Consider the following 25,974-nt stretch of genomic DNA (forward strand, 5'->3'; position numbering starts at 1 on the left):
TTTTTTTTCAACATTTTTTTTTTTTGGGGGGGGTACAGAGAGAGACAGAGCATGAACGGGGGAGGGGCAGAGAGAGAGGGAGACACAGAATCGGAAACAGGCTCCAGGCTCCGAGCCATCAGCCCAGAGCCCGACGCGGGGCTCGAACTCACGGACCGCGAGATCGTGACCTGGCTGAAGTCGGACGCTTAACCGACTGCGCCACCCAGGCGCCCCTAAAAATAAAAATTTAAAAAAATTTAAAAATTAATGAAACTGAAATCAGAAAAATAATACACATTCAATAAAAATGGCAATTAAAACTATTGCTCTGTAAAAGACTCCATGAAGAATATGAAAAGGCAAACTGCAGAGTGGAAGTAAGGGTGTTAAAACTGGCTTGTGAGCATAATTGGCTCCAGAAACGTGCTTGTAATCCAAAGTGCTTGTATATCAAAGCAGATTTCCCCATAAGAAATGGTAGAAACTCAGATGATTCATTCCACAACCCCAAAATATTTATGTAAAAATGATTGTGATACTGGAATAGAATACAAAATAATAAAAGAAATACAAAATATAAAGAAAAATAAACAAGTTAACTGCACTTACCTTTGAAAACCTTTGTGGCTGGTGTGAGCCTTCGTGACAAGGGAGGAGGGTTATCGTGTGGGACAATTTTCATTATCACTCGTAGAATCACTGCTATCTATTGGCTCAAGGGAATTTTTTTCCTGTCATGCAACTTTAACAAGAACCTATTCAACGACACTTGCTTTTGCCTCCTTTTGAGGATTTCGCGGAACTGTGACGTTGCATTATCATTAAACCGATTCATCACTTGCACTGCTACTCTTTATTCAGGTGGTGCTTGTCTACAAAATTTTGTACTGTTTCCCACATTTGACACATCTCCCTAATGTCAGTTGAAGTGAAGGTGTCTTCTGCCTTTTTCTCCTCCTCATGTGCAGACGAGATGCAGACGTAGACTCCTTATGAAATCTTGCAATTTCGGCCACTTGCTTACCTCATTCATACTTCTTGCTGATATCCTTTTTAACCTCCACCGTAATCATATCCTTTTTCTTACTGCCTTTCTTTTCAACCTTTTTCTGCATGGGGGCCATTGTATGAACTTGTACGGATGTTGACCCCAGTACGGTATTAATAAACTCTTGTCATATACTGTATTTAATGTACCTGGCAATAAGGCAGCAGAGGAAAGGGTCTATATCTGTAGGCAGCCTGACCTCGAATGAAACAAAACATTCCTAAGCTTATTCTTGTATGGAAAAGCAAAGGACTGTCCATAGGTGCTTTGAAGTGACAAAAAATACACGAGTTCCGGTTGGGGTCACCTTCCAACGTTCTGAAATATCACTGATTTCTGGCAAACACCATAGCCTGACTGAGCATCCAAGCCTGGGAGAGGATCACCCACTGTCCTGAAGTGAGAGAGAGAGAGAGAGAGAGAGAGAAGAATCAGTGGCTCGGTTGTGAGCACGTGACATTCGGCATCCCTTGCTACTCACATTGCAAGATACGGCTTGTTTATTGAGTTAAAATTTATTAGAAATGTTTGCTCATCTTGCAGAACACTCGCAGAGCAAGCTACTCGCAATCCAAGGTTTTACTCTATTTGTAAACACGTTTCGAACAATCTAATGAGTTTGGGCAAAAGACACAAACATTTCATTGCAGAAGACATACAGGTGACAACTAAGCACTTGAAAAGATGTTCAACATCCTTAGCCATTAGGAAAAATACAAATTAAAGTCACAATAAGATGTCATCGCATACCTATCAGTATGGCTAATGGAAATGTAAAACGCAGCGCTAATGGGAACATAAAATGGTGCAGCCACAGTAAAAGAGTTGGAGAATTTCTTAATAAGCCAACACGCAACTACCAAACCATCCATTAACTGCATTTCTGGACATTTATTCCAGAGTGATGAAACCTTAACTTCATACAAGGCTGTATACACAAATGTTCATAGCAACAATTTTATTCATAACAGCCCCCAAACTGAAAACACACCAAATGTCTTTCAAAGAGTGAAGGGTTCGTCTGTGGACATCTATACCGTGAAATACTATTTAGCAATAAAGAAGAAACTATTGATGCTTGCAACTACTTGGATCAATTCACAGAGAATTATGTGGAGCAAAAAAAAAAAAAAAAAAAGGCCAGCCCCCAAATGTTACGTACCGTATGATTTCATTCCTATCACATTCTTGGAATGACAAAAACATAGAGATAAAGAATAGGTTAATGGTTGCCAGGGCTTATGGACAAGGGCAAGGGCAGATAGAAATAAGGGAGAGGCAGGAAGGAAATGCATTTGCCTCTAAAAGGACAACCAAAAACAAAACAAAACAAAAAAATCATAAGGTAATGGATTCGTTCTATATCTTAACTACATTTGGTGTCAACATCTTGGTTGTGATATTATATTATAGTTTTTCAAAATGTTGCTATTGGTATGAATTGGTTAAAGGTTACAACTGCATTTGAATTTAAAGTTATCTCAACATTTTAGAAAACTAATTAAAAATGTTTCTCTTCAATTTTTACGTTTATTGTATATATTTATTTATTATTACTGCATTACTATATCATGTCTCATTTCTGATTTCACAGGAAAGCTTCTCAATTGTTTATCCTTTAGTATGATATTTGTAAATATCATTCCTCTCTAATCTATACATTAAGGAGGCTCATATAATTCTTAGTATATTATAGGCATCAATCACAAATTTATGGTTAAAATTTCCATTTTTAAAAATATTTTTAATGTTTATTTATTTTTAAGAGAGAGACAGAATGTAAACAGGGGAAGGGGCAGAGAGAGAGAGAGAGACACAGAATATGAAGCAGGCTCCAGGCTCTAAGCTGTCAGCACAGACCCTGATGTGGGGCTTGAACTCGCAAACTGCAAGATCATGACCTGAGCCAAAGTCGGATGCTTAACTGACTGGAGCCACCCAGGCGTCCCGTGGTTCAATTTTTCAAATACTTGATTTTATACTTTTTGAGTTAGTTTTTTTCCTTTTGATTTGTTAATGTGGTAAATTCAGTTGATTGATTTTTGAATGAAAAACTAGCATTGTTTTCCTGGGATGAAACCAATATTCTTGTGGTATATTATTTTTTACGTATCATGAGTTCAGTTTTCTAAGCTTATTTTTTAAAATTATTCATCTCTCTTCATGAGTAAGATTGACTGGCCAGGTTTTGATTAGTGTTTTCCTGATTTGATCTTTTTATCTTCTTTGGAAGAATTTGTAACTTCTTTCTTTCATATGTGTTTGGTAAATTGGAACACAGAATTATCTGGGCATGGAGTTTTTGTTGGTTTTGTTTTCATGATTTATTTATTTCCCAAAAGGATGTATTTAGTTATGGATTGAATTTATTTAATAGTTACAGAAGTATGCCAAGGTAGAAATATCTTCTTGTTCCAAGTTTGGAAGAGGTGTTTGTCTGGGATGTGTCCGTTTTACTTAAATTGTCAACTATGCTGGTCTTAAATTATTCGTAATACACTATTATGATTTTTCGCGTCTGCCTTGACTTCTCCTACTCTTGGCAAAATTCCCTTTTAGGGGCTCCATTTTCTTTTCCTAAGATCTTGCCTCAGTGAAGACCAATCCAATTCATCACAAATATTTCAACTTCAAAAAAAAATTACTTTATATATATATATATATATATATAGAGAGAGAGAGAGAGAGAGAGAGAGAGAGAGGGAGAGAGAGAGAGAGAGAGAGAGCACAAGTGGAGGAGAGGAGCAGAAGAAGAGAGAGTAGGAGAGAAAGAGAGAGAGAATCTTAAGCAGGATCCACGTTCAGCCTAGAGCCCAACACAGGGCTCGATCCCACAACCCTGGGATCTTGCCTGGAGCAGAAATCAAGAGTTGGACGCTTGATGGACTGAGTCATCCACATGCCTCAGAAATATTTTAATGCATTTAAACTTCAAATTGATTGGGCAGAAGAATGTAATAATCCCTGAGCGTCTTCTACCTGGAGGCTCTTCTCTCAGTACATAAGTACGTGCAAATAGAGCCATAGGAGGAAGGATAAGCAGTTCTGTTCAAATTCCTTATGCATCTGTCAAGATTCAAAGGCAAATGGATACATTTTAAATCACTCAGTGACTCGGGCCCTGGGCTGCCTAAAATTTCTATACGTTACATTTGGTATTTCCACACCATCGTCTTTGAGAATATTCCCCCCAAATGTTTGCTACATGTCAAGAAGCCTGGGATTAATTTCTGTAAAGTACCGAGGGATGGTGAAGCACTAGATCTCATCTTTGTTATCGTTCTTTTACATCTTTTCCTTTCAAAAAGTGTCAGATTTTTCATAGTCCAGGTTTATGTATACGTGAACTCCATATTTTACCTTCACTGTCTCAAGTCAGGGAGAAGAAACACAAAGCTCATACTTTCCAGACCAACTCATTTCTGGTGTTTAGGAGTTATTCCACCAGAGAAGAAAGGTAGAAAGTTCAAAGAGTAAATTCAAAGAGAAGAGCAGAAGGTTGGAAAGTGTTTAGAACGGGAAATTCCCCCACTTACTCATGGTTACCTGCGTTGACTCTGTAGAATAAGCAATCAGAAGGCACACACACATCTGTGACTTAAAAATAAATGTGACCAATTTGCATAATTTATACAAATTTGAGACCAAACAGTAAAAACTGAAGTTTTTGATTCCTGAGCAGATTAAAAGCCATTCAGAAACCTAATTCACCCATTGAAAGAAAAAAAAAATGTTTCAGACAAAAAAAAAAAAAAGAAGAAGAAGAAGAAGAAGAAGAAGAAGAAGAAGAAGAAGAAGACGAGGAAGAAAAAGGATGAACACTCTGTCTCCGGAAATTGTCTTAGGTCGGAAGTTTGCGGTCTCTGTGACCATGTGCTACCCAAAGCATCCTGCTGAGCTGCTGTCTGATAAGGACTGTATATCCTGTCTTCTCTGCATCACTTTGCATCTAGCTCACATTACTTCATTTCCTGTTGGGGACCTTGCCCCGGATTCTTCATATAAGGTCAAACACGACAGAGGCTCTGCTGCTCTGACTCCTGGTGTCCTGAGTGGCTTCTTCCAACTTTGCCCAGGCACTCCTTTCTCTAAGCCCCAGTCTATGAAATATTAACGACCATCTCTGCCTTTGGCGTGTATGTATGAAATAAGATATACAACATCTCTGAGCGAGTATACACCATTATGTGTATTTTATGAGGAGGTTGAACAACGTTTAGTTGTGCTAGTTTGGTTGCTTTAGTTTCCTATGCGATGCTTTGCTTTAGAGAGTTGAATCCCTCGGGGCTGACCACACAGGAAGCTGGCTTCCATATTTAGATGAGTAAGGGGTAACTGAAAAACCTGACCCCAGAATCTCTCCCACACTTCATCCTGACCCTCTACACTTTGCTTTGTCTTCTTTCCTGCAATGTCACATACAGAGATGCCTTTCTTGGATTTACCAAATACTGATTAGCAATATGAGCATGTAATCTATTGTGTCTAGCAAGACCCTCTTGCAAGTGAAATGGCATGCCTTTTTAAATGTTTATTTATTTATTTTGAGACACAGAGAGAGAGAGAGAGAGCAGAGTAGGGGCAGAGACAGGGGGAGAGAGAGAATCCCAAGAAGGCTTCGCGCTGGCAGCACAGAGCCTGGTGCAGGACTCGATCCCATGAACCATGAGGTCATGACCTGAGCTGAAATCAAGAGTGAACACTCGGGGCGCCTGGGTAGCTTGGTCAGTTAAGCGTCCGACTTCGGCTCAGGTCATGATCTCACGGTCCTTGAGTTCGAGCCCCGAGTCGGGCTCTGTGCTGACAGCTCAGAGCCTGGAGCCTGTTTCGGATTCTGTGTCTCCCTCTCTCTCTGACCCTCCCCCGTTCATGCTCTGTCTCTCTCTGTCTCAGAAATAAATAAACATTTAAAAAATTAAAAAAAAAAAAAAGAGTGAACACTCAACCAGCTGTGCCACCCAGGCACCCTGAGATGGCACACTTTTAATAATTACATCAGGACAAGTGTCAACCAGACCTTCAGGGCAAACCCTATTCACTGTTCTTTCACTCTTTTGCATACATTTAGGTTGACTGCTTCCTCAAACCTAAGGGAGATTTCTTACACTCAAAAAAACAAGGACTGTGGAAGCAGAGGAGGATTAATGGGACAATATTAATTTTGTAGTGAAGTTCAGGTTATTATAAAGGACTTGCCTAGCAGGAGGTCCAGTAAATACCTAGAAGGCCCACTGATGACATCCGTTCTCAGTAATCTGACTGGTTTTCATGTTTGCAGAGGCCGTCTGCTGTCACCTATATACTAAGTGCTGAACTCAACAGAATACTTGGGCTGCTCCCACAAAGACAGAGGCAAAATGACTCCAAAAAAGAAATAACACAGGTCTTGATCATGGTTATAAGGTTTACAGATAATCTTTTTCCTCCTTTTTAAGTTTAGTTGTTTATTTATTTGTAACCAACTGAGCCACCCAGGTGCCCCCCAGATATTTATTTTCTGAAAATAAGATCTCTGGTTATCATTTCTTTTCTCTGTCCAATGGCCTATTTATAGATGCGTTACATAAAAATAACATCAATAGTAGATGTCACATATATATATATATGCATGTGTTTATAAATGTAAGCGTATCTAAATGCATACATATAGCATCCATTCACTTGACTACAGCTGAAGAAGCAAGAAACCTCGAGCACACAGGCAAGCATCTCCATATTATGAGCGCTGTCTGTGGTGGAAGTAAGAGAAGGCAGCTTCCTGTCTGTATCCTAGGCAGACAAGAGCCACGATGCATCCCATCAGCAAGAATGCTGTGACTTCTCAGCTTTGTCTCTTACCACAAATGAAAAACTCTCCCCTTTTAGGACTTCTATCAAAGTGATTCCTTCATACATCATTCAATGCCTAATATGTCCCAAACCCCATACTAGAACACTGATGTTTTTAGTTTATAATTTTCTTTCCTCACCAAACCGTGTAAGTTGGATGTTAGTACTTTAAGTCTACAGGTAACAAAGCCAAAGCTCAGTGGAGTTGTGCACTTTCCCAAAGCCATGCAGTTAGCAAATGCTTGAGCCGGTATTCGCACACAATCTGTTGTGTGTCTGCCCAGTAAGTATTTTGAACTCTTTCTATGTTCTAGGTGCTGTTTTATACTAGAGACTCATTGTTGAATAAGTCAGCCATGCCCCTGCTCTTAAAGATGCTATTTTCTAGAAAGGGAAATAAATGATAACAGTGAATTTTCAAAACTAGATATATATACATTTACATTATTTATTTATTCATTTATATGTGTATTCGTTTTATATATATATATATATATATATATATATATATATATATATATAATGAACTACAAAATTTCAGATGAGAATATATTTTATACCATTCTTCTTCTTTTTAAATGTTTTTAGTTATTTTTGAGAGAGCCAGAGCTTGAGTGGGGGAGGGACAGAGAGACAGAGAGAGACACAGAATCCCAAGCAGGCTCCAGACTCTGAGCTGTCAACACAGAGCCTGATGTGGGGCTCTCAAACTCATGAACCGTGAGATCATGACCTGAACTGAAGTCTTATACTAACTGACTGAGCCACCCAGGCACCCCTGAGAAAAGATTTTATAAAAGAAGAGAGTGAGGTAATATTGTGGCCAATGGAAGGTAAATTCTACAAGGGGTTGGGGAAGGTCTTGCTGAGAAGGTGACATGTGAGGTAACATAAACAAGAAGAAAGTGTTAACCATGGAAAATCTGAGAGAACAAGGGCAAGAACACACTCCATAAAACCAAAATAAGTTTAGCTTTTCTCAAGGAACACAAAGAAGGTCACCATAGCTGACCTATAGGGAGTAGGAGAGAAAATCGCGGGAGATGATTATTTGACTGTAAAATCTGTACTTTTTTTAAATAATGCTAACCAACCTAACTTTTCTGGAATATTCAAATTTCAAAAACGGTTTTCCACTAAGAAAATTGATTTTCACACTTACGTGGGAGTCATCAGAGGGGAAGAGGCACGTTAGTAAGTGGTAAAACTGGACCAGGATTTCTGTGGTTGCCCAACGAACTGCTAGAAATCGCTTTGTAGGTGGGAAACACACATGGCAAGGATTATTAGTGTGTGTAAGAATATTTGCTTTCTCCCCCACCATCATACCCCACAGACTTGGAAGGGTTCAAATACTGTTGTAGATTTATAACTGTTATATTATCCCATCACCCGGGCCCCAAGACCAGGTTCTTGAGTAAGAATGTCATAGATATGAACACTGAACTTAAGAGAAAGAAAACAGCTGGAGTTTATCAGAGATAGCTTGCATACAAGGGAGCCAACAAGAAAGAGGAATGTTGCTCCCCGAAGGGGCGGCGTGCAAGGCTTATAGAGAGAGGTACTCTTCCAAAGAGTGAGGCGCTGGGAGTGGGGAAGCATCCTTCAGTCCTACCGTCATTATCTTGTGGTCTTTACTTTTCAACGGACATGAGACAATCACAGGCTGACTTTCTCCATGGTCCACCTCCTTTCAGGGCTCCTGAAAAACAGAAATCCTTGTGCAAGCAGGTTTTAAGTTGTTATTTCTAATTTTGCCCAGACTACCATTACTCCCTAACAGCTGTTATCTCTCATTTGTTTGCTTTCCCAGAAGTAGGTATTTGTCTCTAAGAGTATGGAAACTTTCAACCGTTTGCCCAGACCAGGAGTTTCACAGGAATTAAGTCCCTCTTGCTTTCCCTACACTGTCTCGACCCCATACATTCTTCATGATACAGTGTGTATAGTCAGTGCCAAGGTGTGGACATTAACCCAGGTCTCCCAACTTTAGGAGAATAAATAGAGGACCTAAGTTGTTTTAACACAAAGAAATTAGTGAAGGCAGCTGATGTTTCCCTTAAATACCCAACTTGCCTCCTCCATCCCTCATCTGTAATATTCAAGGGTGTCCTTGCTACCCAGTGGTGGTCTACAATCCTCCACACCTCCCTGAGTGGCACTCTGTATTCTGGAACTTTTACAGTTCTTTAATGTTTATTCTACTTTTGAGAGAAAGAGAGCTCAAGCGAGCCCGATATGGGGCTGGAACTCACAAACCGTGGGATCGTGACCTGAGCTGGTGTCGGACGCTCAATCGACTGAGCCACTCAGGCGCCCGTGGAACTTTTATGGCTTTTATACATATTCTTTCATTAGTTCATATTTATTTATTCATGCACTCAACAACTCTGTGTAGTAAGCACATACTAGGTTCCAGTTGTTATGTCAGGTGTTAGAGCCACAGAGGGGGTAAGCGAGAAAAAGTTATTGCCCCCAAGCAGCTTACTTAGTCTAGAAAGGAAAGTAGATGATAAACAATGATATAATGTCAGCTGTCACCATGTGATATAAAGAAAGATAAAGGTATATGGTGGCATAGAGCGTGAGGTTCTATTTTACATATAGAAAGCACATTGAAGACCTTTCTGGGCAAATCATAGTTGAATAATAAATGAAATGAGTTAAAGGAAGAGAGAGACATGCAAGCAGATGAAAGAAGAAGCTTTCAGAGAAAATGCACAAATTCTGAAGTGGGAGTATGCTTGACATTTTTGTGGTATAGCAGAGGTTACAGTTGGAGAGGGCAGTGACTAATAGGGAAAATGGCAGGAGACGTAGCCAAGGGCTAGATCAGAGACCTTCTCAACTATAAGAAGGTCTTTGGATTTTTATGGTGATTTTGATAAGAAGGCTTTGCGGGTAGGAGTGGGGAGGAGATGAACATCTCAACAAAGTGATAGGACTTAACTTTAAACAACGCTTCTTGCTGTTGTGTGGAAAACATACCAGGAAATGGACTGAGAGTGGAAGCAAAGAGAACCCTTAAGACCAACGTGTAACTCTTAACGTCTTAGGTTAAGAGTTAACCTAACTTAGCCACAGTCGATGAGAATTGCCAACCCATCTAAGCATAATACTTTCACAAAGCCTTTCTTTTGAAAACAGATTGTCCTTAAAGAAGAGGTACTAATGACAAAAATTGTGGCAGCAAGATTGGTAACAAGACTGATATTTTGATCCCCTCTTTAAGTCACCACGCACCACGCACAGACATTCTGGCTTCATTTTGTGTCGATCTTAATAGCTTAGATGGTATTAGATGCCATGGCAATATATTTTTTATAATAATCATACTCCTCGGGGAGCCTGGGCGGCTCAATCGGTTAAGCCTCTGACTCTTGATTTCAGCTCAGGTCATAATCTCGGGGACCACGGGGGTCCATGATGACAGCACAGAGCCTGCTTGAGATTCTCTCTCTTTCCCCCTCTCTCTCTCTGCCCCTCCCTCACTCGTGCTTTCTCTCTCCTTCTCAAAAATAAAATACATAAAATTTATGACAACCATACTCCAGATGTCTGACACCTCAGAAATACATGAAAAATAATCATGTAAAAGAGGAGAAAATTAGAGAAGAATAAGATACTAGGAGGAATAAGGGCAATCTAGATGACAGTAAAATGTGGCAAAAAATTAACAGGAGGTAAATGAAACAGGTAATTTAAGACAAACAATTTTAGACTATCGGAAGTTCCAGACCACAAGGTTTCTATTTCTTGAATTAAAAGCAAGCGTGTACTAAATGGTAACGTAGAAGAACTAGTCCCTGGGGAAGACGTCAATGATACCCTTCTGACAGCCGATTTATAGCTTCCTAAGTAAAATTCTTCCAGAGTGGAGAGAGATTCATGAGGACAGAGATCTTAAAATTCTTACTTAACAATGACTCCTCTAGCCCCAAACAGTGTCAGGGTCAGAGTGCATGCTCAATAAATATTAGTTGTTCATTAACTAAATGAATCAGAATCTAGGGGAAATATTACTCTCCAAATTATTTCCACCTCAAAGATAAGAGGCCTTAACCGTTCGCTCCTTACTTAAATACACCGTCTCCTAAACTATCTGTGTTTTTTACAAACTTAAAGATGGATGTCTCAGACGCTGGAAAAATCCCGCTTGTCGCTTCATGCTACACCTACGGTTGTGAGAAAGCACATTTCAGACAGCAGGGAAAACCCGCAGCTCACCACCACAACACGGTGTGAATTGTCTAGGCCGCTGGAGCATAAATTAAAGAGAACTGATGTAGTCGAGCGGGTATAGGTGGCAAGAGGAAGGGGGTGGAGACAATATAACAATATAAACGCTGAGGTACCTCACAGACTCAGAGACGGGACAAGAGGTCTAGCAAAGACTTTTGCTGTAGTTGGCTTGGCCTGGGATTAGCCAGGGAATCTTGACTAGAGCAAAGATGAATTCTGAAGAGTGTTCCATAACAGAGAACAGCTCCTTGCATCCGGAGAGAGGACAACAAAGTAAGTCAGACCTTATTTGTTATATCCTTGTAACAAAACTCCTTTTCCCTCTCTGTTCCTCACACACACATACATCTATCTGTCTATCTATCTATCATCTATCTATCATCTATCAATCTATCTATCTATCATCTATCATCTATCTATCTACCTTATATATTACAGTACTTTAAAAAATGAGCCTTTGTCTTTAGAAAAACTTGGTTACATTTTGCTTCAGTCCAGGAAAAGGAGAATATGGGAACAAGTAATTATTTCTCTATCTACCTGAAACATGAGAGGAGACCACAGCGTTGGATTTCAGAAGGCCTTTAAAGATCTGTTCCTTTGTTTCAATGTACGCCATATCAGTTCTTCAGATTTACCTGGAAAGCTCACTGGCCCAGTGCATTCCGCATCCTTTTTCCATATCCATCTGTAGACACTTCAGGAAGCACAGCCTCTCTTTACAAAACTTTTCTTGGCCTTCCACATGAACAATTACACTCTTCGTTGTCTTCACCTGTGTCTTTGTAGGCTTTCTGTTTGCTTCGTTGTATTCTCGTGACAGCATCCTCCAGTTGCTGGCAATGAAGGTTTCCAACCTTTGAGAGGATAGACGGACGCATATCTGAACATTTACCGGGCCCGGTGGTAGTTTCTTAGGAGAAGGTCACGAAAAGTTCTTGAAAGGGCAATCTTCTGCTTCTGCACCCTTCATAGAACTCTTCCTCTATTTCATCATTCTGCTTCACCCTCTAATCACTGGCTTCAGATTCGACATGAGTCACACATGGTTCTTCCTTTCTTCTGTTTTTCATCTAAATACATCAAAATGTGATTATCTTAGCTATTTACTTTTTCCCCTCTTCTCTTTGCCTATTCTGTCCACAGACTTTTATTCTCTTTCCTGTTACCAGAACGCTCCCATTTTTTTTTCTTATAATGTGTTTCTGTGAGGCTTGTTTGTTTTTTTTTTTTTTAATTTAGCCTTCTTCCTCTCCAATTAATGAGGTGCCCCCCAAACTTACTTTTAGGCAAAGTTACCTGGTAATCAAGGGGTGCATTATAACATGAACAGCAGAGCGGAACGGTCTGGAGAGTGGGATTGTTTTCTGAGCCTGTGTCTGCTAGACTGGTTTATGTTAGGAAGACACCAATCGCTTCTGATAAACCCATCTTGTACTAAGTACACACAATCAAGTGTGCATAAGAAGTGCAAGCCGCAAAGATTCCTCGTAGCTAGGTAACCATAATGTTATGGCCCAGTTGAGCTGCTGAAAAGAAATAACGTACATAATAATAAAATCACCCAGTAAGTAGAGATCATAGTTGCACAACGAAGGACCTAATTCAGGAATCCGCAACTTTTCCCGAGTTCTCCAATTTTCTATTGAGTGTTTAGTTTATGCTGCCCTTGTAGTTGCTTTATTACTGTAAGCCATCATTGGGCATCACCTTTGGATGACTTGGTATTTAATCGTGGATTTAGCTTCAATTTCTTCATTAATGAACAGGGCCCATAATCAGAGCGGAAGTATCCTGTAAGGGGAGTGTTTTGTTGCCTAGGTGATAAATCAAACAGTGAGTAACAATAGCCCTCACTAATGGAGAAACATACAGTCTGAGAATCACCTCCACCGTTTGCCTGTGGATAAGCCAATAGACTGAGCTAGGCTGGCTCTGAGTCCGGGAGCTACATGGATGAGTTAGTGTTTGCTGAGGAACCACAACTCTTGCTGCATTGAGTCTAAACAGCATGATTGACTCTCACATGGGGAGAAGTGAAACTAGACAGACAGTTCTGAACTTGCTACCCTATCTACTAAGGGCTGCTTCCGGTGATAGTTGTATGCTGGTAAAAAAAAAAAAAAAAAAAGGAAGATTTGCTTTGAGAAGCTGAGAGAAATAGAGCTAGAAAGGAGTGAAGTAAAAGCTTCTCTTGCAAAACCCCAATGCAGACCTATGCTGGGAAAGAACAATCCCCAGAAGCAAAAATGATAACCAGTGAACAATGAAAGAAAACACACCTCTGTGCTCAGTTTCACTTCGGAGAAATGTTTTTAGGAAAAGAAATACAAGAATCTCAAGATATGTCCTCTTTTAGTATGCTTTTAATTATGGAAATCATAGCATATAGAAAAACATGATATGTTTGCATTCGATGCTATTTTGTATGGTAGTTTCTAGTATCATTCAAGTGGCCATTTTACGTTTCAGTTTTTGAGAACCTAATAGGGAACTATGTATCTCTTGTGAGGCCAAATTTTAGAAACCCTGAGGGGTCATCCTAGCAAAAATCAAATTCAATCACTGGTCACAAAATCTTCTTCTCTCCGTTCTTGATTACTTATTTATATTCTAAAGCAGATATTCTTGTAGTTTTTTTTTAAACTAAGAATCATCATTCACATCATGTTCATATTCCACAAAATTATTTCTTATTGGTGAAATCAAATCAAATTTTTGCTTTGTTTCAGCATTATACAGAAGGTACATGAAAAAAATCAACTTCTACCTAACATTTGCTGGATAATATTGTTATGTTTCCTCTACTAACTTCTCTTGAAAAATTCAAATATTTTGCTCTTCACTCAAATATCATTTTAATTGAGGCATAATTGACATGCCACAGACGCACAAATCAAAAGTATGCCATTTAATGAGTTCCATAACAACTCCAATCAAGATTTGAAATTTCACCCTAGAAAGTTCCCCTGTGTTTCTTTCCAGCCAAATTACTTTTCCTACACACATAAAAGCAATTACTTTTCTGATTTCTGTTGCCATAGTTTAATTCAACTTTTTTTTTTTTGAGTATAGGTAACACATAATGTTACATTATTTTCAGGTGTACAACATAGTAATTCTACACCCCTTTAGGTTATGCTATGCTCACCATAATGTAGGACCCTCTGTCACACCATGCTCTTACACTACCACGGATTATATTTCCTATGCTGTGCCTTTCATTCCCGTGAATTATCCATTCCATCGCTGGAAGCCTGTATCTCCCACTCTCCTTCACCCATTTTGCCCATACCCCCATTCTCCTCCACTCTGGCAATCTTCATTTTGTTCTCTGTATTTATGGGTCCGATTCTGCTTTCTGTTTGTTCCTTCACTTGTTTTGTTTTTTAGACTCCACCTGTAAGTGAAATCATATGGTGTTTGTCTTTCTTGGTCTGACTTCGTTCAGCTATCTTTGCGTGCCATATAAATGGAAATCTATAGTTTATAGCCTTGAATGTCATATAAATGGAAATCTATAGTATATAGTTGTAGCTGCATTTTTTTCACTCGACATTTTTTGAGACCAATGCATTTTGTTGCATTGATGAGGTTTTTTGTTTGTTTTTGTGGGTTTTTTTTGTGTGTGTGTGTGTGTGTTTTTCTGCTGAGTAGAATTCAGATATGCCATACTTTGTTTATCCATATTCCTACTGATGGATATGTGGATTCTTTCTAAGATTTGGCTGTTAAGAATAAAGCTGCTATGAGCATTCTTGTTTTGTACAAGTCAAATTCTGAATCAGAGGATAGGTATATATTTCATTGTATAAAAACAGCTTTCCAAATTATCTTTTCATTTTACTCCCCCATCAGTAATATATGAAAATTTCCATTGCTTCACGTATGTACTGACTTCACCAAAAAGTACCACCAGTCTTTTTTTTTTTTAATTTTCAGTCATGGTAGTTGTAGATATTTATATATCAATTCAATATTTTTTATTCATCATCCATATTTATTACATTTAAGTCAACTTTCTTAAACAGGAACTACAGAGAAGTTAAGGGATTATGCTTAGGATGTCCTTTTTATGTGTCTCCTAGGGTAATCAGATATTTAATAAATGTTTTTGTGATTCAAACAATAAAATCATCATAAACTTAGAATTTTTGTAGCTACTAAGTGCACATATTAGGCAGATATTTTATGATCTCATTATTATCCCTGGATTGTTTCATTTCTAGCCAAAAATAAACTGTCCAAAGTCACTCAAACTTGGGGGGAAATTAACTTATAAATTTCATCTAAGAAGATAAGGAGGTATTGAAAAGCTAATGCCTCAGGAGAATATCAAATGTCCTTTTCTTACTTCCACAGTTGACCTGAATTCATCATGAACTTTCTCCCTGCAGGTACCACCGCCAGCCCTCAGTTTGCAACACAGCATGAAGGGTCCCTTCAAGTTCCTATCCCATGTGCTGTATTGAATGTGGTCTTTATCACTTGTTTAATCATTGCTCTCATCGCTTTATCAGGTGGGTCTGTACTTCATGAATTCATTCTGCTGTTAGCATTCCTGTCCAGCTGAAATCAACAGGGATTACTGGCACTAATTAATCTGAAATTCTGATTAATTTTGAATCACCCCCCATTTTTTTTTAAAAGCATCATTTTTGTTTTATTTATTTGCTTTTGCATGGAACTTAATCTAAAAGCCTTTGGTTTAATCTTAACAGTAAAGCCTTTAGGCAAGGGGAGGGTCAGGGATTGTTAGCTGCCATTGTACAGAAAGTGAAATGTGTAACATGCCCAACTCTAGCCCCAGAACCCTCACAGAGGAGGATATGGTCTCACATGAAGGAAAAAAAAGCGGGGGGGGGGGGGGGGGGGGGAGGACTCTCATACTTTGGAATCTAGAAATGGTCTCTCTCTCTCTCTCTCTCTTTTTTAGAATCACCCCCATTTTTTATACATGGCTGATTTCTTTGAACATCCCAAATATAATTCCATATTCTTTAGATAATCAATGCAACGCTTTCTCAGTTGCCTAGAACGTCTTTAGAAGTATTAAAGGTGTCTATGATTTAAAAATTATTGTGGGATGAGGAAGGGAAGGAAAAAAAAGAAGTTAAAAATTATTGTGGGAGAAAATTACACTTGAGCAGATTTTTAAATCTGAAGTGAAGGGGACTGATTTAGATTCTAACTAAACAGACATTTAGCTAGGGGGAAAATGTGGGCTTCACATTCATTTTTGATAGAAAAAATAATATCTAAGCCATAGATTAATCAGGAATTGACCAGTCTTTTGTTTTTTATCTCAAGGGCAACAGAATGGTGCTTACGCATAATTAAAAATATATATATATATCTAGAAGCTCCCAAAGAATTAATTGGGATACGGTATTCAAAACATAGCAATACCAAGACATTTGCCTTTAACAAACATGAAATCTTACAATTTTATGAAATGTCCCCAGCCATAGTTCTTTCTGTATTCTGAATTATTTCCCTACAAATTATTCTCTCCATCTCCCAATTTAGTGTTTCGTTGGCTGAATTGGAATTTATAATGCCCTTTACCCTTTTTAGTCCAAAGACTACTGGCAGGATTTTTCTATTTTCCTACCCCTTTCGGAGATTATGGCCCAAGGGACACCCTCTTATTTCTTGCATCCTGACAGTGGTAGTTAGGCACAACAGGAAATTAGATAAAATGAGAACCTGCCTTCTTGCTCTTCTCAGAATTCACTTCTTGCCTCTCATCCTTGTCATTGTCAGCTAGTTTCTTTTATTACTAAAACAAACCATTTTCCTGTTCACAGTTGGCCAATACAACTGTCCAGAACAATATTCACACCCAGTGCCATCAAATAGCCCTGTTTCTTCATGCTCAGATGATTGGATTGCATACCGGAGGAAATGCTACTTTATTTCCACTGTAACAAAGGACTGGAAGTCAGCACAAAACTTTTGCTCTGAACATTGGGCTACTCTTGCCTTCGTTGATTCTGAAGAGGACATGGTAAGATTCAGAAACAATTTCCTAAATATTTGCTATTTTTTGATAGAGATAATCTGTGATTTCTTTGAAGACATTGTACCTATCTCCCTTGTAGGGAAATTTAGGTACAGAAAAGCATGAGATCAGTCTGAGGTCATAATCAGGATTCCGTTTAACCTTGTAAATTTGATTTGATTATTTAGCTTCAATGGCCAAAAGTTCAAACGAGCTGGTCCCAAATAGAGCTAATAAGTGAGCAGCTTAGCCATCATGCCTTGAATTGCAGCTTTTGAGAAATGTAATTTATTACATACTTACCAGAGGGGTTGTTTAACATATGCCTTCTTTGTGCTTTCTTCAAGATCTTTTTAAAACGATTTGTGGGTAGAGCCGAACATTGGATTGGGCTGAAAAATGAAGATGGCCGGACATGGAAATGGTCAGATGGCAAAGTATTCAATAACAGGTAAGTTTTAAGATGTCTCTTCATCCTCCCCAGAATGGCAGCTCAGGGAAGCCATTTTCCTTTCAAATCACTGTTGTATACAAAGGTTGTGCCCTTTATGAGCAGAGCTTTACCAGTCTGTTTTGTACGCTTATACTCTTTCAAATTCTTCAAAGAACGGTTTTAATATTGCCATTTTTCTCTTTTTATCTATTTGGAAATCATACAATAAATGCTTCTAGCATGTTTATCTCAGCAAATTTCAGTGTGAGTGACAGACTCAGAAATTTTCCAGAAATAATTGCAATGCTGCAAAAAGAAAAAAATCCAACATTTCCAATCTCATATATATATTTTCCTGATAAGCTGGAGTTTTTCTTTTTTCTTTTTTTTTAGAAAATAATTCCCTTTTGCCCTCTCCCAATTCTCATCACCACAGAGATAAAGAACAATATTTCTAATCACGAATTAGAAGCCTCTGTGAACCTAAGAGAAAACTTGCCTCAGAATGAAAGATATTGCCTAATTTTATTACCTGTAATTAATGTACATTTTAAAGTTTAAAGGACATTTTATATGTTTAGTGTTAATCTTTTCATCTGAAAACTCAGAATTGAATAAATCTCTAGCTATCTAAATAGTTTCATGATAATTACTGATATGGAGAATAAATTTAAAAATCTCTAGAAAAAGAATTCTTAATATGTGTCCTATGGGACTATACATGCAGATGGGCTTTAGGGGCCATAAACTTAACTCAGAAACAACCAAGAATCACTCTTCTGGTGGTATGCCAACCGAAGGAATGGAACTGTTACTCTCTGCTCTGCATCCACCCTCCACATAGTATTTCTTCCAGTCTCGGTCTACTGTCTTTACAAGTTAGTTTATGGTCAACTTGACCAGCTGACATGCTTCATGAGGTCCTACCAAGCGAAAAAAACAAAAAAAAATCACAGACTACCCTCACAAAGTTCATTCTCCTGTAACTGAATGGAAATAATGAACTGAAAATAATGCTGACTTTCTTTATTGTTTGCCAGGTTCAACCTTACAGGATCTGAGAACTGTGCATTTCTGAATAGCACAGGGGTCATCAGCACAGAATGTGAAAAGAATTTATACTGGATATGTAGTAAGCCCTTCAAATAATGAGGAAACATATTTGCTTCTAGACTATGGTGACTTGGAACTCGAGGAAATTTGTGTTGATGGATGCTGCTTTATGGTCAGAAATTTTCCATAAAAACTTTGTGGGAAAAAAAAAAACCTTTGTATTATTTTGGAAACCTTCTTCCAAATGAGACTATGGAAAAAAGGAAAAGAAATTCCAGGTTATCCAGCCATGAGCTGAAAAAGGCACAGGTTGCCTGACCATTCATTACGCGCAAAAATGAGAATGACTTTAAGCCTTATGGATGCACTTTATATTTTAAAATTCAGAAATAGTAAAATAACTAGGCTTAGAGTTATTATTTATTGTTGAATGACTACCGAAACTGAGTGTGCTCCTCATATTTGCACTATTTGAAGATGTTAACTGATGGTATTAAAAACCAAATGTCAACATAAGAAATTTTAACCAGTAGTGCAGACATTTAGTCTAAATGCATTTTTTGAAAAAAAAATCAGAGAACATTTCTAAGTGGACAAATGCTTATGAAACTAAGCTTCATAATATTTTTCTCTTTATAGAGAAGTTTGCCAAGTTACTTTGTCATTTTCCTGCCAAAAGAGTGGGATAATCATGTATTTATATGGTTTGTTGGTTTTTGTTTTTGTTTTGTTTTTTTTTTTTTAGTTCTACGTAACTCATCTTTTCCAATGGTACATACTTCATTGTCTTAAAAATCTTACATGTAGCATTTTACAGAGACACAGACAAAAGCAAAGACTATAACGGATATTTGTGAAGCAGATGAAAGTGTTGGAAAATGTGCAATATGTGATGTGGTAAATTTCTACCGGGAAAAAGTCTGTATTCTTCAAACCTGGAATAGTCAAGTCTTATCTGACTATAAATTTGTACCTTTCCTAATCAATTCTCCCACGTGCAATGCTTCATATGAAGTATTTTCTGAGTGCAATAGTGTTTCTTTGTCTTTTGTATTCACTGCCATTATAAGCTGATTTTGTGTAAGTTAAAATAAAAGTAGAATCCACAAAACGGTTTCTAAGAAGTGTTCATTCCTTCAAAATACACTAATATATGTCATAGTATCAGAAAACAGAACATTAGAACATTTTTTAAACTTATCTACAGTAGAAACTTAGCTTTATAGCACAGTTTGTACTTTTGGTTTTTGGAAATTTTTTTAACATCTATTTTTAAGACAGAGAGAGACAGAGCATGAGCCGGGAAGGGGTAGAGAGAGAGGGAGACACAGAATCCGAAGCAGGCTCCAGGCTCTGAGTTGTCAGCACAGAGCCCGACGTGGGCTCGAACTCACAGAGCGCAAGATCATGACCTGAACCGGAGTCAGATGCTCAACCGACTAAGCCACCCAGGCGCCCCTAGTTTGTACTTTTTGAATTGTTTTCATATGTGCTTCCAAAAGGGCTCTATTTATTTTTCTGTAGAGCAGATGTGCAGTGAACATTCAAATTGACTTGAGAGGAATGTAGGTCATTTAAATTTCTGACTCTGTTATTTTCTTCCTTTCTGTTATTATTCATCACCCTCATACTAAAGAGACATAGAGAAATTAGGAGACATCTAGAGTTATTTTGCAAGGGCCTATTTATAAAGCTTATCTTCTCTCAGGCCCCGTGCTGACAGCTCAGAGTCTGGAGCCTGCTTCTGATTCTGTCTCTCTCTCTCTCTCTCTCTCTCTCAAAAATAAACATTAAAAAAATTTTTTTAAATAAATAAAGCTCATCTTCTCTCCAATAAAAGTATAATTGGCCCTCATAACTGATGCTCTGTATTTTAGTCATTTACACAAAATAATCCATAAAGTAGAAACAAGGCGCTATGTTAATCTCTACGAGATACTCGAGTCAGGAAAAATTCTGTTACTTTCAAAATTGTTTGATGAATGCGTTTCACAATATGCTTCTCCGAAAGCTGCAATGTATTTCATCATATTCTTCTCTGAAGGCTTCTCTGAATGCCATTCTGATATCTCTAAACTGTTATCACTAGAATGCCATATTGGAAAGAAATGTGGGTTCCAGACACTGCCTATAGTGATAAAAAAAAAATAGAGGTTTCTTAATTTCAGTGTCCTTCAGTTCCCACAGCTGCAAAATAAAACAAATGGCTTTCAAACTCTAATATCCTATCGTTAATAATAACAAAGCACTCTTGAGTTACGTTAGAAAACAAAGTCTTGTGATTTACCTGTTATGAAATGTGTAGGCGGAAAGTGTAGCTAAAGGCCAAAGCACAGGACAAGTATTTGTTTCGCTTCCGCCCCGCACCGTCACCGTCACCAGTTGTCCAGCTGTTTCAGTTAGCACTGGTCAGAAACTTACTTACAATTGGGTAGAAATTAAATTAGTTAATACATGGAAACGAACTTAGAAGAGTCCCTGCCTCAAAGTGAACCCCCAGGATGTATTAACTTTGAATGATGATTGTTATGTCATTAAAGGTCCAGTATTGACATAGAGCAGCATTTCTACATAATATGTTTATTTCTATAGCATGTATTTTTAAAATTTTTAATATTTATTTATTTATTTATTTATTTATTTATTTATTTATTTTTGAGACGGAGAGAGACAGAGCACGAGCAGGGGAAGGGCAGAGAGAGAGGGAGACACAGAATCTGAAGCGGGCTCCAGGCTTCGAGCTGTCAACACAGACCCCAACTTCACGAGGTCATGACCTGAGCTGATATATATACTCGATTTGCTCCCGTGTTCAAGCTTTTACGTAATTTTTAAAATGTTGAATTTGCAGGCTATATTCATCTTGGATAATTATGTTAATGCGTGCTGAAGGCACCTACCAATTATCTGTGTTTTATTTGGCATTTGCAACACAATTTCAATTCCTTCCTCTGGAAAGAGGAATAACAGTTCACCTGCTTATTTCACATAAATACAGGGACTCAATAAAATGACAACTACTTTTAAAATGATAGAATGCCATTGAAATGCTGGATCCTATAGTCAGTATTGAACTGATTCAACATTTTTATAATTCTAATATAGAAAAGATCTTTCTAAGCTTGCTCTCAGTTTTCATAAATTTGACTGGATTTTAACACATGAAAATCTATGCTAATAAAATTCTAAAGAAAATGTTGGAATATATATGATTGGAAAGATTGCTGATGATCATACACATTGGTATAGTTTAACCTTTGGAATGCAGTTTTTAAAACACTTATCAAAAACCCTAAAAAGATTCCATGTTTCTTTTGATGTGACCATTTTGGGGGGGGAGAGAGAAGACTTTAAAGGAATAATCTCTGATGTTCAAGATATAACCACAAAATGTTATCAAAGAGCTATTTTTAATAATGATAAAATAGAAACCACTTAATGGTCCAAAATTAAAGATTTAGTTAAGTAAATATGATTCTACTACATGATGAAATAATATGACGACAATGAAAAATAATAATAAAAAAGAATGTTTAGGTATATGGGGGAATGTGCAAAGTATTATCGTTAAGCCAGGTAAAATATATATCCAGTAAGATTTTATCCTGTTAAATATTAAATAGAAATACACACATTTTGTGTTTCTATATCTTAAAGACAGAAAACTACAAAGGTGAAGACAATGGTTTTCCCTGAGTAATAGGAGTATAGATAACATTTGTTTTCTTCTTTATGTGTCTTCATAGTTTCAAGATATTCTATAAGAGAAATTTATGTTAATAAGCCCTAATAGAGTATCATTGAAGTAGCAATTTTATTATTTAAAGTATGACTCTATTTCCTAGTGACCAATTACCAATATTAAAAATGAATTTGGGGGCACCTGAGTGGCTCAGTCGGTTAAGCATCCAACTTCAGCTCATGTCATGATCTCACCATTCACGAGTTCAAGCCCCATGTTGAACTCTGTGCTGACTGCTCGGAGCCTGGAGCCTGCTTCATATTCTGTGCCTCCCTCGCTCTCTGCCCTCTCCCCCCTTGGGCTCTGCCTTTCTCTCCTTCTCTCTCTCTCTCTCTCTCTCTCTCTCTCTCTCTCTCTGTCAAAAATAAATAAACATTAAAAAAATTTAATAATGAGTTTGTTTGCGGTGCCTGGATGGCTTTGTTGGCTGAGCATCCAGCTCAGGTCATAATTTCGTGGTTCCTGAGTTTGAGCCTTGCATCAGGCTCCTGTTGTCAGCGCAGAGCCCCCTTTGGGTCCTCTCCCCCCAACTCTCCCCCCTCTCCCATCCCGTCTCTGTCCCTCCTCCTCCTCTCTCTCTCTCAAAAATAAATATTTTTAAAAAATGAGTTTGCTTTGAAATAGTCCCATAAATACAGAGAATAAACTAATAGTTGCCAGAGGGGATGGGAATGAGGGGATGAGAAAAATGGGTGAAGGAGCGTGGGAGAAACAGGCTTCCAGTTATGCAATGGATAAGTCTGGGCATGAAAGGCAAAGCAAGCACAGGGACTATAGTCAATGATACTACAATAGCCTTGTATGGTGACAGATGGTAGCTACACTTGTGACGACCCTAGCATCATGTATCGACTTGTGAAATAACCCTGTTGTACACCTGAAACTAAAGCAACACTGTGTCAACTATACTTTTTTTAGTATTAATTTTTGAGAGAGAGAGAAAGAGGGAGAGAGAGAGAAACAAGTCGGGGAGGGGCAGAGAGAGAGAGGGAAACAGAAACTCCCAAGCAGACTCTGTGCTGTCAGTGCAGAGCCCGACGTGGGGCTCGAACCCACGAACCGGGAGATCATGACCTGAGCTGAAGTTGGACGCTCAACTGGCTGAACCACCTAGGCATCCCTCAACTATACTTCAATAAAGAAAAAATAATAATAATAATAAGGTTGCTTCAAGAATCTCCTCTATCCTAATTTAACTCAAGTTCCCCCACTCTTATGGGCACGGCATGGTGCAGTGTCACCTAGTGGCGGGGCAAAGTCACTGCACTTTTGTTTTGTTGGGTTGTTTCTTGGCTGGGAAGATGTATTTAACGGGAGAGAAACTGCAGGTTTGTTTTTCTTTTTAAACGCAGTTTAAACACAGTTTAAGTGTCGTGGGTAGTATAATCAGCTTTACGTATTTCATTATAAAGACATTGCGTCTAGTTTCTGCCCCACAGTGCAGACCAAGGAGATGATCTACACCACAAATAATGCTACCTAACGTGTAGCTTTGTTTTAGTTTGTTTTGTTTTCTAGATTTATTTGAGGTATGATTAGTATGCAAGAAAATGGCACATAATTAATATGTACAATTTGGTGACTTTGGTCACATGTACACATATGCTCATGTTACCCTCACCACAATCCAGGTGATAAACATATCCATCACCTCCCAAAGTTGTTCTCTTGGATTTTGTTTCAAACTCACAACATGAGGGGGGTCTGGATGGCTCGGTTGGTTAAGCCTCTGACTCTTCGTTTCGGCTCAGGTCATGATCTCTCTGTTCATGTGTTTGAGCTCTGCATCAGGCTGTACACTGAGAGCACAGAGACTGCTCAGGATTCCTCCTTGCTCCCTCTCTGCCCCTCCCCCCACTCATTTCTTCCCCCCCTCTCTCTCTCTTTCAAAATAAATAAATAAACATTTAAAAAATCACAGCATGAAATCTAACCTCTTAACAAAGTCAGTAGAGTTGCAGGTTACAAAATCAAAATACAACATCACTTGCATTTCTATACGCCAACAACAAACACTAGGAAATTAACAATCCCATTTCAATAGCTCCAAAAAGAATTAAAAAAAACCTTAGAAATAAGCCTAACCAAAAAAGTGAATGACTTACATGGTGAACGCATTAATAAAAGAAATTAGAGCGGATACAAATAGCTGGAAAGACATTCTGTGTCCACGGATTGGAAGAGTTAATACTATTAAAAGGCCATATCACTCAGAGCAATCTACAAATTCAGTGCAACCCCTATCAAAATCCCAAAGATATAGTGTATAGAAATAGAAGAAAAAACAATCCTAAAATTCAGATGGAACCACAAAAGACCCCCACATGGGCAAAGCAATCATGAACAAGAACAAAGCTAGAGGCTTCATACATCCTCATTTTAAAATATATTACAGGGGCGCCTGGGTGGCTCAGTCGGTTGAGCGTCCAACTTCAGCTCAGGTCATGATCTTGCAGTCTATGAGTTTGAGCCCCACACTGGGCTCTGTGCTGATGGCTCAGAGCCTGGAGCCTGCTTCTGATTCTGTGTCTCCCTCTCTCTCTGCCCCTTCCCTGCTCATGCTCTGTCTCTCTCTGTCTCAAAAATAAATAAAAACATTAAGAAAAAAAATTTTTTTAAATAATAAAATATATTACAAAGCTACAGTAATCAAAACAGTATGGTACTGGCATAAACACTGACCTAGAGATCAGTGGAACTAGAGACCCCGGGGGGTGGGGGGAAGCATGCATATAGAGTCATTTGATCTTTGACAAGGGTATCAAGAAAACACAGTAGAGAAAGAATAGCCTTTTGAATAAATGGTGTTGAAAAACCTGGATATCCACATCTACAAGAATGAAATTGGATCCTTATCTGACGTCACCATACATAAAAATTGAGTCAAAATGGATTAAAGACGTGAAAATAAGTCCCAGAAAAAAAAAATTAGGGAAAGTCTTCTTGACATGGGTCTCCACAATGATTTCTTGAATGACACCAAAAGCACAGGCAGCAAAAGCAAAAATAGATAAGTAGGATTACATCAAACTAAAAGCTTCTGCGGAGCAGAGGGAATGGCAGAATAAAAACGTAACTGGGGAATCTGGGCGGCTCGGTTGGTTCAGTGTCTGACTCGGTTTTGGCTCAGATCGTGATCTCACGGTTCGTGGGTTCAAGCCCCACATCGGCTCTGTGTGGACGGTGCAGAGCCTGCTTGGGATTCTCTCCCTCTCCCTCTCTCTCTGCCCCTCTCCCCCTCATGCTGTCTGTCTCTCTCAAAAATAAATAAACTTAAAAAAAAAATTTGAAAAGGTAACCTATTGAATGAGAAAAAAATATTTGGAAAACATACATCTGGATAAAGTGTTATATGCAAAATATATAAGAATTTTTTTTAATTCATAGCAAAAAGATAATAATAGTGATAACCTGATTTAAAAATGGGCAAAAGACTTAAATAGACATTTCTCCAAAGAACTCACTTTTTAAAACCTTTTTAATGTTTATTTATTATGTAATATGTGCAAATATGCTAAAGTACTTTGTATATGCTAAAGCCTCTACTACCAAAGTCTGTATTACCAAAACATACTTCAAAATGTCTAGTTTTTGAGACCTGAAAGTCACCTTTTTCTTATTATATGACTAATTATCAATAT

General features: G+C 38.2%; 1 protein-coding gene and 1 long non-coding RNA gene across 3 annotated transcripts in view; one reads left to right on the forward strand and one right to left on the reverse strand.

Moving 5' to 3' along the window:
• Positions 1–12,212, reverse strand: part of LOC131520030 (uncharacterized) — a 35,331-nt gene extending 23,119 nt beyond the window's left edge. Inside the window, exons 1-3 of one of the 2 annotated variants that reach the window (XR_009265909.1) lie at positions 11,740–12,212; positions 8,475–8,561; positions 592–1,424 (exon numbers count right to left, since the gene is read on the reverse strand). This is a non-coding gene — a long non-coding RNA (uncharacterized LOC131520030). Of the gene's footprint in view, positions 1–591; positions 1,425–8,474; positions 11,194–11,739 lie in introns of those variants that run through there. The other variant, XR_009265908.1, reaches the window with a different exon arrangement.
• CD69 (CD69 molecule) lies at positions 11,210–19,702 on the forward strand. Its single transcript, XM_058743734.1, has 5 exons — positions 11,210–11,374; positions 15,499–15,621; positions 16,912–17,111; positions 17,453–17,556; positions 18,579–19,702. Exons 1-5 carry the CDS (start codon positions 11,311–11,313, stop codon positions 18,685–18,687), a joined length of 600 nt encoding a protein of 199 aa, XP_058599717.1. The 5' UTR covers positions 11,210–11,310; the 3' UTR covers positions 18,688–19,702.
• The last annotated feature ends 6,272 nt before the right edge of the window (positions 19,703–25,974 follow it).

This window comes from Neofelis nebulosa, chromosome 8 (assembly GCF_028018385.1).
Source record: "Neofelis nebulosa isolate mNeoNeb1 chromosome 8, mNeoNeb1.pri, whole genome shotgun sequence".
Taxonomy (NCBI): Eukaryota; Metazoa; Chordata; class Mammalia; order Carnivora; family Felidae; genus Neofelis; species Neofelis nebulosa.